At 37.1% G+C, this 15,824-nt stretch overlaps 1 protein-coding gene across 2 annotated transcripts in view; it reads right to left on the bottom strand.

Annotated features, from left to right (window-relative positions):
• The window catches only part of LOC124612477, a 230,798-nt gene that overhangs the window by 152,776 nt on the left and 62,198 nt on the right, over positions 1 to 15,824 (bottom strand). Inside the window, exon 4 of one of the 2 annotated variants that reach the window (XM_047140715.1) lies at positions 13,239 to 13,350. In XM_047140715.1, coding sequence (XP_046996671.1) covers positions 13,239 to 13,350 — 112 coding nt within the window. The remainder of the gene's footprint in view (positions 1 to 13,238; positions 13,351 to 15,824) is intronic. The other variant, XM_047140722.1, reaches the window with a different exon arrangement.

Here is a 15,824-nt window from a genome sequence, read left to right as displayed (position 1 = left end):
TGAAGTCCACCACGTTGTATATATGTATTTGTTACAGTGAACACCAACACTGCACTCACCTGCTGCAAACCACCTATTGGTGAGCACTTTATATCCATTAGACATTGACTGGAATATGAGGAAACTGTAATTTAGCTACAGCAACAGTTTTTTGAGACTTCATTATTAAAAAGTTCGTACAGAAATGCTTTGCAGTAAACATTATTAACCATGGTAGCAGTGATCAACTGAATATTGCATGGAATCTGAAAATTTTCATGAAGTCCTCAAAGAACGTTTAACAGAATAAGGCCACAACAGGAAGCACTTAAAAAGATATGAAAGGAAGATTGGGGTTCAACATTACACTGATTATAACATCCTTAGAAATGGAGCCATAGCTCAGACTGGGGAAGAAAATCACCACTCTCCTTTTCAGAGGTGCTATCCCAGCATTTGCATTAAGTGATTTTAAGGAAACAATGAGAAACCTAAACCAGGATGGCACAATGGACATTTGAAACACCAGCCTCCCAAATGTTATTCCAGTGACTTAGCACAGTACCACTTCAGTCAGTACCCCATCAAGTAGCTGAGTTTCATCACGGCACTCTTGGTGCTGTTTGTGTCAGAGGGTGGTGTGGATAGCCTTAAAAATAAGCACGACAGCTGTGCACAACACATAGTTTTCTAATAAATAGTGCAACATGGGAGCCTCTCCAGTTTTTGTTGACCAAAAGATGGATGGCAGGTGTCCAGTTGAAATATCATGCTTGTATGTAAGTGATGATCTGCTGCAAACATGAAATATTATACAGTATTGAATATGCTGGAGAAAAATCACAATCCACAATCAGCTAGTTGTCTATCCATATTAAATTTGTCATGATAATTTGATCACTACAGAGCATGGTATTGTATGACAGTGAAACACAGACTGTGGGAAAACCCAAACAAAAGAGAATCAAAGCATTTGAGATGCAGTGCTACAGAAGACTGTTGAAAATTAGGTGAACTGGTAAGGGAAGGAATGAGGTGGTTCTTGGCAGAATCAGCAAAGAATGGAATATATGGAAAACACTGACAAGAAGAAGGGGCAGGACAGTAGGACATCTGTTAAGAGATCACAAAATAGCTTCTATAGTACTAGAGGGAACTGCAGAGGAAGAAAAACTGTAGAGGAATGCAGAGATTGGAATACATCCAGTAAATATAAGGGAGGATCAGAAAGTAACACATAATAATTTTTTTCCTCCCCTGGTATTGCAGCTGGAATGTTGAAATTTCATGACAATATAGTTTGAAGTTTGCACTACAGAGGATATTTTAATTTCATGTGGAGCTCTAGCGAGAGAAGCCTGAAATACAAAGCAAAAATAATGTGCATGTTATTGTCTTCAACTTGTGAAGAGCAGCAAAGTGCAGTTCGATATTTGTGGGCCACAGGACATAAACCAAGTGAAATTCACAGGGACTTTCATGGTGTGTATGAGGAAAACTGTTTGGACTGTAGCAGTGTTTACAGGTGGTGCACATATTCCCAAGTGGTGATGTGAACCTTCGTGATTCGCTATGCACCAAGCGGCCAGTAACAGCTGCAAGCCCACAGAATGTCAGAGCCACTGAGGTAGCAATTTTGAACCTTATAGCAGTGGTTCAACATTTCCTACGGTGCAGTGAATGATATTGTTCATTCCATGCTGAAATTTCATAAAGTCAGTGCTCGCTGGGCGCCACAGAACATGACAACAACCCCAAGGACCCATGAATGATGATAAGCTTGGATCACTTAATGCATTACACCACAGAAGGACACAACTTTCTGAAAGGAATCATCTCTGATGATGAGTCATAAACATATCACTATAAGCCCGAAACCAAGCAGGCCTCTACGGAGTGGAAACATGCTGGTTCTCCAGTATGAAAAAAATACAAAGTTAATCAATCTGCTAGGAAATTACTCTGCTAGGAAAGTGCTTCTAGCAGTGTCCTGGGATATGCATAATGTGTTATTGGTGGACTTTGCTGAACACAAGACCACTGTGGATGCTACAGCCTACATTAAAACTTCGGTTAAGTTGTGCTGCGCCCTTTGTGACAAACACAACAATAATTCTGATGCTGTCAAACTTCATGAGACTGATCACGCCCATGTTGGTGCTCCTGCTTGTGATAAAATCGTCAAATTTGGGTGTGAGGTGCTCCAGCAGCCACCATACAGTCCGGACTTTACACCATTGGACTTTCACCTGTCTGGTCCAAAAAAGAGATTGCTGGCCAACCAATACCTTGCAACAGATGTGGAAGCAAAATCAGCAGTCCACAAATGGATATACTCCAAACAAATGGACTTCTACGAAAAGAGCATACTGAACCTGGTGCCATGATGGGAGAAATGTGTTCAAAACATTGAAGACTATGTAGAAAAATTGGTAAAAGCTATAAGTTCATCTGTGATTTTTTTTTAATTTTGTTACCTATTAAACTTTTTGGTAGTATTACTTTCCAATCTTCCCTCGTAATTGAGGATGTAGGTTGCAAGTGCTACTCTGAACTGAAAAGTAGTGGCAGAGGAGAGGAATTCATTGCAAGCTGCATCATATCAGTCAGAAGACTGATGACTCAAAAATAAATAAATAAAATAAAATAAAATAATATAAAATTATTCAACTACAGTTTTGTCAAAACAGGTGACAGATGAAGCAAACATTCCATTTTCTATCTATATTTTTCAGGCGAGGAAAAAATGTCTAAATCATATCATCTTGATCTTCTTCTGAATTACATTTTTTATTTTGCCTTCTGAAGATACACGAAACTTCCAGTGGCCTCACATTGCAGATACTGCAGCCTAACAACACACTTTTTTTTGTGAGATACAGTCCTCAATGAGAAAGGAAATTTTTGTTATAAAATCTTCCTATAACAACTGTTCATGCTTCCTGTCCTCTACTATTGTTTGATTCAATGACACTCAAGTGTAGTTTGACATTCAAGAAATTCAGCATGCTGAAGTTTTGGCTCTCACGCATCAAGAAAGTTAATACAGAGTTTGACATTGCCCTCTGACAAGAAATTCAGTGTGTTGAAGTTATTGCTCTCATGCATACAGAAAGTAAGTACAGAGCTGTGAACCTGAGCTTCTGATGTACTGAGTCCATCACTGTAAAATGCATTGAAAGTCAACTATTCTATTTGCTGTGGAGTGCTACTGCATAACTACTGTAAACTCTTAAGTTTAAGTTTTCTTCGCAGGAGGTCTGAAGTACCACTGAAGAACTTTCTTTGCGTTAAATATTAACAATTTTTCTTCGTTGCAAATGTGATGAAATGTGCTGTATGTTGTTAGAAGAAATAATAGCTCTACCCCTGTGTTGTTGTACATCAGCAACTTGATTCTTCTTATTCAAAATTAAGGAGAAAGTCTGAATGTTAGCAAAAGAGAATGGCTTCTAATGAAAAAGAGTTAAGTTATCTGATTTAACAGTTTCTGTAGTGACCATGTTTGCTGTATTGCAGCACCAACTGGAAGGATTAGCCAGTGGTTCACTGTTGCCCAGGGGATGCCCAAATGGGAATATTATGATTAGTGCACTCTTCTGGGAGGCTCCTCCACTTTCTGTGGCCCGTCATATGTAGGAAGCATATCATGACAGAAATTTTGTTCTGATCTGTGCTTCCATATGAAATTAAAAATAAATCTCTCACCAAATGTTGCTTGTTTTTTTAGTGGTGAAGCAATTGAGATAATCACTTCTTTCTGTCACATCTTTACAACTCCTTTATGCTTGGGAGAATAGGTCCATGAGTGGTTTATTTTGTAAATTATTTTTCTGATTGTTAGCTGAATAACTGAAATATTTTTGATGCAATGAAGAGATACATTTACCCTTGCTGAGCATGTTGCCTGAAGAGTACTTTTAATTCACAGATTGTTCTCATTTTCTTAAATGAAATTTTATTTGCACAACCAATTCGATCTTGTCATTAACATCAGTAGTAGAAATCTGCTTTTATCAAATGTATCACAGATTGAACAAGTAGCACATTGGGCACACCCAGACAGGATACTGTAACTATTATATATTAATCATTAGAGTCTGGGCCAAAGAAATGAGATACTCTCATAGAAAAAGTTTGTGCATCATCTTTACTGCAATATTTCAGGCAGATATTGCTCATATAGAGACTAATGGAGTGAAAAATTCCTGGTTGAGACGTTCAAAAAGCTCTCTGCAAAGCCAGGAACTGCACAGAATCTGTTATTGAATTTGGTTTGAACACTTTTTTCGGGCTGGTTTACATTTTCTTTGTCCATCAGCCTTGAAAGCATCGCTCTTCCCTCCCCGCTCCCCCCCCCCCCCCGGTCTCTCCCCCCCCTCCCCCCCCCCCCCTCCCACTCTCTCTACCCCCACCCCCCACCCTTCCCAATCATGGAACACTGATTTCAGAATACATTACAAAATCACAACCACAGACTTAAAACAGACAACGGTCATTGTCAATGGCAGGCTGTTTTCTGTGAGAAACATTTGGGGAGGAGTTGTTTTTGTTGAACCCAACATATTTTTAAGCGGCAATAATTCAGCATTTTAGTTATATTTGAGAAATGATAACAGTGAGTTTTAGCCATTGCTATCAAAATTGTGCCAATATCATAAATAGGATTAAAAAGAATGATCTTGTTATAAATTTCTGAACTTTTATTCTATGTGGTGTCTATAAGTGTGGCTCATCAGAAAAAAATGGGGCTAGTATTCAGCTACAATTGCCTGTGAACAACAAGCAGAAAACACAACACAATACTAACAAAGCCCATCATATCCTGTCTCATCTTTTTCCATTAGATGAAACTTGTGTCAAAGTTAGTTCTTGCATATCTAGAGTAATAAGCAACTATCCTGGAACTCGGTATCAGTTGCAGATTGCCTATCTAATTGCTTTCAGAGGCATCAAAAGTTGGTTTTCAATATTTCAGATAATTATTAACCAAATTCAAAAATTTGAAATGTATCATAATTATTCATTAAGAGATATAATCTTAAGTCAAAAGTTTAACAGAGTAAGACAAATATTACAGTCAAAAACTGTGTGTCTTGAGGCTGCATAACTGATGGTGCGCAAATACCCAGACTTTACTCATCCAGTATTTGATAATGAAAGAACTTGGCAACTTCCAACAAACTTTACACATAATTGTAAACCTTTACAGAATTTTTTTCTCACTCTGAAATTCACCACAAAATTATGAAAGGAAAAAAGTTTATCACTTCCTATATTTTCATTGTTCATGCAGCAACACTTCAGCATCAGACACGTTTTAATTTGTTACTTCTTCACTACCAGTTCTATTCATAATACAGTTTGCAGACAGTACGCATACATACCACTGAATATACCTGCAAAATTACATCATTGTATGACACACAATTCAGGGGATATACGAGATGTGTGGAAAACTTGCTTTTCCTTAAAATAGAGCACAAATTACCCAGAGTATATTCATCCAGTATTTCATAATGGGAGCACTTAGCAACTTATAACAAATTTTAAGTATAATTTCAAACATTTTGTAAACTTTTTCTTGCTTACATGCTTAATGTCAGATATTTACCACCTCAACTCATCTGTAAAGAAATCCAATGTTGAAATCTGTTTCAAACATGAGAGTTCGATTCTTTAAAGAATCGGGAGTTTACTGGTCATCTATAAAGAAGAAGCTACATGGACCAGCCAAGGAAAAGATGACTAGTGGATCATCCCTGACAACGGCACTTAATCTGTTATGGGTGTGATGATGATAACATGCTGTATGTCCATTTCACTTATTTGTACACTGTACCCATTCAGTTCAAACGGCTCTGAGCACTATGGGACTCAACTGCTGAGGTCAATAGTCTACCCATTCAGTTGCTTGAGAGCTAACATGTTGGTGAAGCTGTTAAGGTGTACAATATGACGAAGTTTCAGGTTTCAGAGAGAGAGAGAGAGAGAGAGAGAGAGAGAGAGAGAGAGAGAACATCAAAATAATTATTTATTTCACACCATTCAAAGGAAACTACCATGAATGCTTGCACATCTTTTTAGTGTCAGTTCCAGTGTAAACCATAAATAGATAAACAAAAGACTAATTCTTCCACAGCAGACCTATAATTTTTACAGAATTTACATTTCACTGCGTGCCTTACAGCCACACTGTATTTGTGATTAGTCTTATTCTGTTATGTAGCAAAGTTATGTAATACCCAACTTTTCATTTAAAAAAGTAATTTTGTTCTGTTTAAATATAATGAGTTTTGTGTGAAAACTGTATGCTGTCTTATGCATCAGAATCAAATAACAGATAGAAAAATTGACAAAATAGTAGCTTGAGGTGGAAGTTACAAATCTTAATATGTATCAAATCTTACAAATTATTAATTTATTTTTAATTTTTTCCTTCAAATAAAATCCACTTTAATATAGTCTTGCATGTTAATTTTGTGCTGCAATACTAGATTATTTACTTTTATAAAAAAGACTGCAGAAGTAGAGCTGAGCTAGTAAGTGAGCGGCAAAAGTTGTGATTTTATTCCCTCTTCTATAAGTGATCTACATCTGAACCAACAAGGGGCGTTCAAAAATAAACGAGCCAAGAGGCATAATTACAGAAACCACTACCTGTATGTGTAGAAGTATTGACCCTGGCTGTTGAGACACTTGTCCCACTGTGACACAAGGCGGTAAATGGCTGTCTCATAAAATTCCAGGAGCTGCGATGTTAACCAGTTCCACATGTACAGCTGGACATTGTCATCCATAGTGAATCCTTTGCCCCTCGGAGCCTTTTTAAGGTGACTCCCTTCTGATTCACTTCCTGCAGCATGGGACAATAGTTAATGCCCAGCGTCACTCGCAAACCTTGACCACCCTTCACCAAGCGATCACATCAAAACGACCAGGCGATCTCACTCATCGGTTCATTCTGCTTGAGGACAATGCAAAGCCTCATATGGCCAACACAGTCACAGCACTCCTGCAGAAATTCAAATGGGAGGTTCTCGTCCACCCTCCACACAGTCCGGACGTCTCTCCCTGTGATTACACCATTTTTGGTCCCTTTAAAAACGCTCTGAGGGGCAAACAATTCACCTCGGACGACAATGTCCAGCTGTACGTGCAGAACTGGCTAACATCGCAGCCATTCACTGCCTCGTGTCACACTTCTAACATACAGGTACTGTTTTCTGTAATTATGCCTCCGGCTCATTTCTTTTTTAATGCCCCTTATAAATCTACATGGATACACTGCAAATCACACATAAGTGCTCGCAGAGGGTTCATAGAACTACCTTGACAATAATTGTCTATTATTCCACTCTCAAACAGCGTGCAGAAAAAACCAACACCTATATATTTCCACATGAGCTCTGATTTCCCTTATTTTATTACGATGATTGTTTCTCACTATGTAGGTTGGTGTCCACAAAATATTTTCGTATTCGGAGGTGAAAGTTGGGAAGTAAAATTTAACGGGAAGTTTCCACCGCAATGATAAATGCCTTTGTTTTAATTATGTCTGCCCCAAATTCTGTATCACGTCCGTGTCACTCTCTCCCCTATATCTCTTCTTTGAACTTCCTTGATGTACTAACTTAATTCTACCCAGTAAGGATTGCACACCGTGCAGCAGTGCTCCAAAAGAGGATGGACAAGTGAAGTGTAGGCAGTCTCTTTAGTAAGTCTGTTGCACCTTCTAAGTGTTCTGCCTATAAAACGCATTCTTCGGTTTTCCTTCACCACAGCATTTTCTATGTATTCTTTCCAATTTGTTTGTAATTGTAATTCCTAGGTATTTAGTTGAATTTACACCATTTAGATTTGACTGATTTACCAAAGTTTAATGGATTCCTTTCAGCATGCATGTGGATGATCTCACATTTTTCATTATTTAGGGTCAACTGCCAATTTTCGCACTATACACATATCTTTTCTCAATAATTTTACAATTTGTTCTGATCTTGTGAGGATTTTACTAGACAATAAATGGCAGCATCATCTACAAACAACCTAAGACAGCTGCTCAGATTGTCTCCTAAATCGTTTATATAAATAAGGTACGCAGAGGGCCTGTAACACTACCTCGGGGAACATCAGAAATCACTTCTGTTTTACTTGATGACTTTGCCAATTACTATGAACTGTGACCTCTCTGACAGGAAACCACGAATCCATTCACATAACTTGAGACGATATTCCATAAGCATGCAATATGACTACAAGTCGCTTGCGAGGTACAGCCTTTGGAAATCTAGAAATATGGAATCAATCTGTAATCCCTTGTCGATAGAACTCAAAACTTTGTATGATTAAAGAGCTAGTCGTATTTCGCAAGAACGAAGTTTTCTAAAAGCATGTTGACTGTGTGTCAATAGACTGTTCTGTTCGATGTAATTCATAATGTTTGAACACAATATATGTTCCAACATCCTGCTGCATATCGACATTAATGATACGGGCCTGTAATTAGGTGGATTACTCCTATTGTCTTTCTTGAATATTGGTATGACCTGTGCAATCTTCCAGTCTTTGGGTATGGATCATTTGTTGAGCAAGCAGTTATATATGATTGTTAAGTGTGGGGCTATTGCATCAGCATACTCTGAATACTCTGAAAGGAATCTAAATGGTATACAGTCTGGACTGGATGACTTGCTTTTCTTAAGTGACTTAAGTTGCTTCACTACTCCAAGGATATCTACCTCTAAGTTAGGTACATTGACAGTCATTCTTGATTCAAATTCTGGAATATTTACTTTGTCGCCTTTGGTGAAGATAACAAAACAGTTCAAAGTCAGATGTCTTTACCACCAGGCTTCTTCTTACAAGAGAAACTTTGTGTCATATTATGTGTTTCAGTTGACACATTCTGCTCACCTTATTTTACAATAATAGGCTGCACATTCACAATTTTCATTTTTCACTTTGTGTTTCATTTAAAAATATCTTCCTCTGCATTTTTTGGCAAGTTACATTCTTCAGAATGGTTCTGGGCTCTTCACTTGGTGTACACTGCAAATTTTACACTCCAGTACAGTGAGTTGAGATATATAGCTAATCCTTCACATATGATATCATTTAGTATTCAGTATTGATTTTAAACTGTTCTCTTCCTGGTTTTGTACATTCCATGTATTCCCAATTTAATACCCTTTTTCTTGTAGACGTCTCATTGTCTTACTTTTCCAGTGCTTTTCCACATCACTTATGTCATGGCATCTGTGCACAACTAAATCAGCACCATGGTATCGACAATAATCAGCAAATACATTCACATAAATCAACCTAATGTTTCTGCAAACAGCAAACTCATTCAAGGTAACAACTTCTATCAAATATGTAATTCACAGTACAAGACTACCACCTCCCAGATTACATCTTCACTATGCAATTATTCACCAATAGATACGCAAAACTATGTACTCAATGCAGAGAGAAAACACAATAAAATGAGGAACATGAAAACAAAATTGTCTTTAGGTGCAACAAGATTATGGTTAAAAAAATCTAGGACTCTACTATTGCACAACAGTAGTACAGTAAATATAGTGGGGTACAGCTACCTACTTTTCTCACTGATCCACAATACCGACGACAAAAATTACTATGAAAGAGTGTGACAGAGAATATGACAGCACTGGAGTTGTGCCCAATCCAAATTTTGCACTTGAATTGCAGTTCATATCCATAAACTTTATATGGCAAATTGTAATGTTTGGATGTTTACATTATCCAATTTTAAAATCAGGAGACAATAGTTCAGATGCATACGATAACTAAAATAGGCAAGTAAAAGCTACTACAGATTACATCTATCAGGCTAACAACCACTCATCAGAGTGCTTACAGCATAGAACACAAAGATATCAACAAGTTTCAGATCATAAAGCATGCAATCTGGTGAAACTCACAAAATATCGCTTAAGGAATATGACTTCTGTTCATTTCTATTGGTAAAAGTATACTGTTACCTTTAATTTGCATTTGTAAGGGCAGTAACATATTACATCTGGACTCTTGCTCATTCCAAATTCAACTAGGATTCAGTCACAAAAAATATATTATCACTATCAAATCTTCACACTTAATTTCCGAAGATGTAAATGAAAAATAGTATTACTGAGAAGCTCAAATCATTTTTCATAAGCAATCAGTATTAAATTTACTAAGGCATCCAAAGTGACGCCAGTGTAAAAAAAAAAGTCAAAATATTAATTACAACTTAATATAGGAAAAGAGTTTACATAAATTATTCTAGCCAGAGAATACAAAAGGAAAGAGGCTCTGAATCAAAGAATCATTCCTGTCTGCTATGCTATCCCCAAAAGAAAAAAAACTGAATACCTTAAAATTATAAACAATGAAAATAAGAGGAAGGCTGTTTATAAAACTGACTAGTATATTTCTACTCGCACAAATCTAGAAATATTGTACTTATCCTCACCTCAAAAATATCTATCTCAAGTATTTGGTAAATGAAAAGTAAATAAAAGTACTACTGGTGGGAGCAATGGGTAGAATGGTACCGACAGCTAACACAGCACTGAAATTTCCTTCTGTTTTCCTTTTTCTTTAACAAAAGAAAGGGGGGAGACACAATATTAAGATTTTTCGGCTACAATACAAGTCCTGTACACTATTTTTATTGTTTACACTTTGTCTACTGATAAGCCACAGAAACCTTCCTTATTGTTGTGGACTCTGCAACATAATTTAGGAGAGGATCACTGGTTTGACACATTTCTATTACCAGTTCTTCCAGAGTACAACCTAGGTTGTGCTGCCTACAACTCAAGATTTTCTTATGAATACATTTGTAGTGATTGTATGTTGCAATGACGATTATAGTGACACAACACAGTGCGCAAAGATTTATGTTTAGTGATACGTTCATTGACAGACGTTAATTCTTTGCTTCAGAGTAGTTAATTATTCCTTGCTCCTGTTGAATAAATGTTGTATGCTACTTGGATATGATGCTTTAAAAGTATTGATGCCTCATGGTAACTCTAATGAACAACACTTCTATCAAGAGTACAGATAATTTGGTTCACAATATTAATGACACTGTTTTGCTTTAATAAAGTCACAAAAAGATAAATAATTTTCAAAACAAAATTTACAATATTCAGATATATATGGGCTGAAGTGAACCTTCAGAACACAGCACAATCAATCCACAAGATTTGTTGGATGTTTCACAAAAAGGCATCTGTTTTTAAAGAGCAAAGATACGGGTTTGGTCCCACTGTGGTGCAAATTTTTAATCAGTCAAGAGGATTAAAATAAGCAAATAACTGTCAAGTAGAAACACATCTATGGGCAAAAACTCATTTTACAATCACAAAATTGGTTAGAAATGTGAACACACAGACCACATGCACAGACTAGGCAGAAGACTAGCAGGAAGGAGGTGAGCATCAAATAATAGAAGAGGGAAAGCAATGGTTGAGACAGGTTTGAGACAAGGTTGTAGCACATCTCTGATCTTATTCCATCTGTATATTGAGCAAGCAGTAAAGGAAACAAAAGAAAAGTTCGGAGTAGGTATTAAAATCCATGGAGAAGAAATAAAAACTTCGCCGATGACATAGTAATTCTGTCAGAGACAGCAAAGGACTTGGAAAAGCAGTTGAACGGAATGGACAGTGTCTTGAAAGAAGGGTATAAGATGAACATCAACAAAAGCAAAACGAGGATAATGGAATGTAGTCGAATTAAATCGCGTGATGCTGAGGGAATTAGATAAGGAAATGAACACTTAAAGTAGCAAATGAGTTTCGGTATTTGGGAAGCAAAAAACTGATGATGGTCAAAGTAGAGAGGATATAAAATGTAGACTGGCAATGGCAAGGAAAGCGTTTCTGCAGGAGAGTAGTTTGTTAACATCGAGTATAGATTTAAGTGTCCGGAAATCTTTTCTGAAAGTATTTGTATGGAGTGTAGCCATGTATGGAAGTGAAACATGGACGATAAATAGTTTAGACAAGAAGAGAATAGAAGCTTTCGAAATGTGGTGCTACAGAAGAATGCTGACGATTAGATGGGTAGATCACATAACTAATGAGGAGGTACTGAATAGAACAGGGGAGAAGAGGAATTTGTGGCGCAACTTGACTAGAAGAAGGGATTGGTTGATGGGACATGTTCTGAAGCATAATGGATCACCAATTTAGTATTGGAGGGAAGCATGCAGGGTAAAAATCGTAAAGGGAGACCAAGGGATGAATACACTAAGCAGATTCAGAAGAATGTAGGTTGCAGTAGTCATTTCGAGATGAAGAGGCTTGCACAGGATGGAGTAGCATGGAGAGCTGCATCAAGCCAGTCTCTGGACTGAAGACCACAACAACAACAAACAAAACCATTATTCAGTCTACAAATGCTGAAAGGAAGACAAGTATCATCCTCTCATGATGACTACAATATAACTATTACTGATGCTTTGTCAAAAAAGCAAAAAACATCCATGTCGAAGAGTTTTCAACTTTCAATAAGGTAAAGACAGAGAGAACCAAAAATAACAATAAGTTACCTATTGTTACCAATCTGAGCTCGATTCTGATTGCCTCTGCGGTGCCTCACAGTCAGCACAGGATGTCATTACACAAGCCTCTGTTCAGCAATTATTTTTTGTAGTTTTCACCAATGTGGAAGCCACTGTCTTACTGAAAATTTACTGTAAAAATTACTTACGTGACTTTGTACTAATATGAAAGAAGAGAAGCCAAATTATAGAAAAGTGATGACAATATAGAATATATACATTCTGCAGTAATTAAGTACTGCTAGGTGGATATTTGGCAAGAATGCTGGGCACTACAGCAGTGGCAAATAATTTTTTTAGTTTCGTACTGTCCTCTATCTGCTTCTATGTTGCACCAAAACTTTAATCTCTACATATCTATTACATATTGTACCTCATCACTTGTTTTGCATATTCTAATATCTGCCTACTGCAGCAATATTTCCCTGTTTTTACCTTCTAGTACCAAGTTAAACATTACTAAATACTATTTAAAATGTTGCACTAGCATTGTCCTACTTGTAGAAAACTTCCTTCTTCCTCTGTACAATCTAGTACATTTTGGCATAAATGTTAATAAATGTCACTTTCATATTTAATGACAATACAAGTGAAGATAGCAAACCATGATAATATACCTTAAATAAAGTAGTAAGTACATCACATAATAGTTATCTGATAAATGAGGACTTACCTGTCGACGATATACTTCTTCTTCAAGACGTTGTTCTATATTTGACGATTTTCGATTATGCCCGCTACTTTCACTACCCCACAATTCTGACAGACTCAATAATGGCCCACTACTGCAACAAAAATAGGTGAATTATTCAATGAAGGATTAAATTTTAGAGTAGTTCAAATTTAAATGGACTGTGATAATATTTTTCTAAATTATCAGCATTTTTCTAAATTATCAGCATTTTTCTAATTTCTAATATTAACAATGGTGTTTTCAAAGCACCCAAAGCATGTTAGCTTATTGCTATAGTGTGAGACCTGGTGTTATTATGTCAGAGCAAATAAGTTCTGACATGGGTGCACATAGTGCCTTTTGACTTGTAGGCAATTCAACCTTAATGAAGATCACAGAATCAGGCAATACTAATGTTGTCATGCTCCTTTTGGAAATTATTAGCAGATTGTGTACACTACTTCAGAGCACAGTGGCCAAGGCTTTCCAAGCAGAAATCAGCACCAGCTTTCAGTGAAAATCCCTTGTAACTTCATACTGGCTCTCCATTTAAAGAGGTAATGACTATTCCTAGTCTCATGACAAGATCATTTCTGCAAAAAAGCATTATCCCCTTGCCACATAATGTGAAATGCAAGTGATTGCAACTCATCAAGGCACCAACATTTTAGGTGAAGTTGAAGAGAGATTTGAAGCACTGTTAAATGCCAAAATTCTATAATAGGCCCAATATTCTGCCCTACCATGTCTGTTTACAGAAGCAAGGGCTCTGATACGGTTTCAAAGAGATGCTGTCCTCTCTCAAACTAATTACAACAAAGCATTCTTTTCCCATAGTTTGAGGATAAACCAACATATTTAAAAACTAGTAAAACCTTCATTCACAAGAAACTGTAAACCATGTTGCATAATTCCAGGGTGCACCTCTCACTAACAGTACTGGATGGAGGCCGAGGTTTGCAACAAAGATCCGTGCTTTCTTCCAGAAAAACCCCTGTATTTTCCCTGGCTACCACCTCAAAATGTTTCATTTATATGTGACTTGCCCTTGTGATAATGAAATGAAAGCATTTGCCCCAAAATAAGGGAATAAGTTTGCAGAAATCTGTAAATTTGTCTTGCAAAACTGAAAAATATTAATTGATAACTGAATAAATTTTGGGTATCAAAATGAAGAAATTTACAATATTTAATTACTTCTACTTAGTTAATGTACCAGAAGTAATCGGCAAACTCCATTGTCTGCTTCTGTAAATAAAGCTGTGGCCCCAATGCAGCCCAGTCACTTTCGTATCATCTGGCGTCTTCTATCTGCCTGGTGTACTCAATTGAAATATATGTGATAGAACAGAATTTACTACTCTCAGCATTATTTGGAATTGTTCTTGTACCCCGTTGACTTTTACAAGCCTTGAAACTGGAACAGAGAGGCCTTGTTTCGAAACCTTTGTGTTTTTTGACTAATGATAATTAGCCTGGGATGGCTGTCAATTTTCTGGATGTAATACAATTCATACATGGGACTTTAATGTATACAAATAAAAACCAATATCTAGGCAGACCATAAACTGCAAGGATTCAGTCCAATTCAGTTAGTGGTGTAACATTATTTACACAGAGCAGTACAATGGAATCAATAACAAATAAGCAGGCTGCAGGAGAAACCACATACAGAGTTCTACTTATAGTAGCTGCATACATTTGCAGAGCATCATCTGCTGACAGGATCTTAACCACCATTTGTTCCATCACAGTTTAATATCCTCACCAGCAGACAACATCAATAACAGCATGAAGGCATTACAGCTCTTGAAAACAGAGTATCATCAGAGGCAAGTCACTTGGGTTCAGCTGCTCTCTCAGAACAGGACAAGCAAGCAGCTGCAGCTCAGTCTTAAATAGCAGGCCGCATGACCTCTTTCGAATTTCGCATAGCTGCTATTTGAAAATACCTGCCTGTGGACTTGGATATTTTGGTTATCGCTGTTGGCATTCCTTCTGTGTTCTGCTCATGACGAACCTGACTTGTTTATGGATTACGCGTTCGTATCAGGCACATCACAAAACAGAGAAGTCAAGAATAGGAGCATTTACCTGCAATGTCATCAGCTTCACTATCAGGCGCATAATGTAACAGATCATGGTGTCACTATTCTTTTATTTTATTGTGATCTAACCCTTGCATATTGTGTTTGTTTTGTACACGAAACACCTTGCCCAATACCAGACCTCTAGAATTTTTGGTAATCTGTAGTTCACTGAGTTACTTTATTACAAGAAAACCCACTAGATGGAAAATGGCACCATCAAAAATGACCTGGTCTGCTACATAGACCCTGAACAGCCTGAATTGGCCTAAGTTAGTACTTAAGCTCATTGCTTTGAACCAGAAATGTAACTACTGTTATGCATATTCATTCATTCATTCATTCATTCAAGACGTGGTCAGTTACCAATTTCTAAAGTTTCAGTTCATTATATGTCCACAGGGTTGTGAGTGTAATTTAAGAAGGCTGAGGTAGAAGCTATATCTGGCACTCTGCACCATTCTTCCTCTATAGTACAGTCAACAACTTTTCCCTCAGC

The sequence above is a fragment of the Schistocerca americana genome, chromosome 1, assembly GCF_021461395.2.
Source record: "Schistocerca americana isolate TAMUIC-IGC-003095 chromosome 1, iqSchAmer2.1, whole genome shotgun sequence".
Lineage (NCBI taxonomy): Eukaryota > Metazoa > Arthropoda > Insecta > Orthoptera > Acrididae > Schistocerca > Schistocerca americana.
The sequence above is the reverse complement of the archived record's forward strand: the minus strand, read 5'-3'. Positions and strand labels throughout refer to the sequence as shown.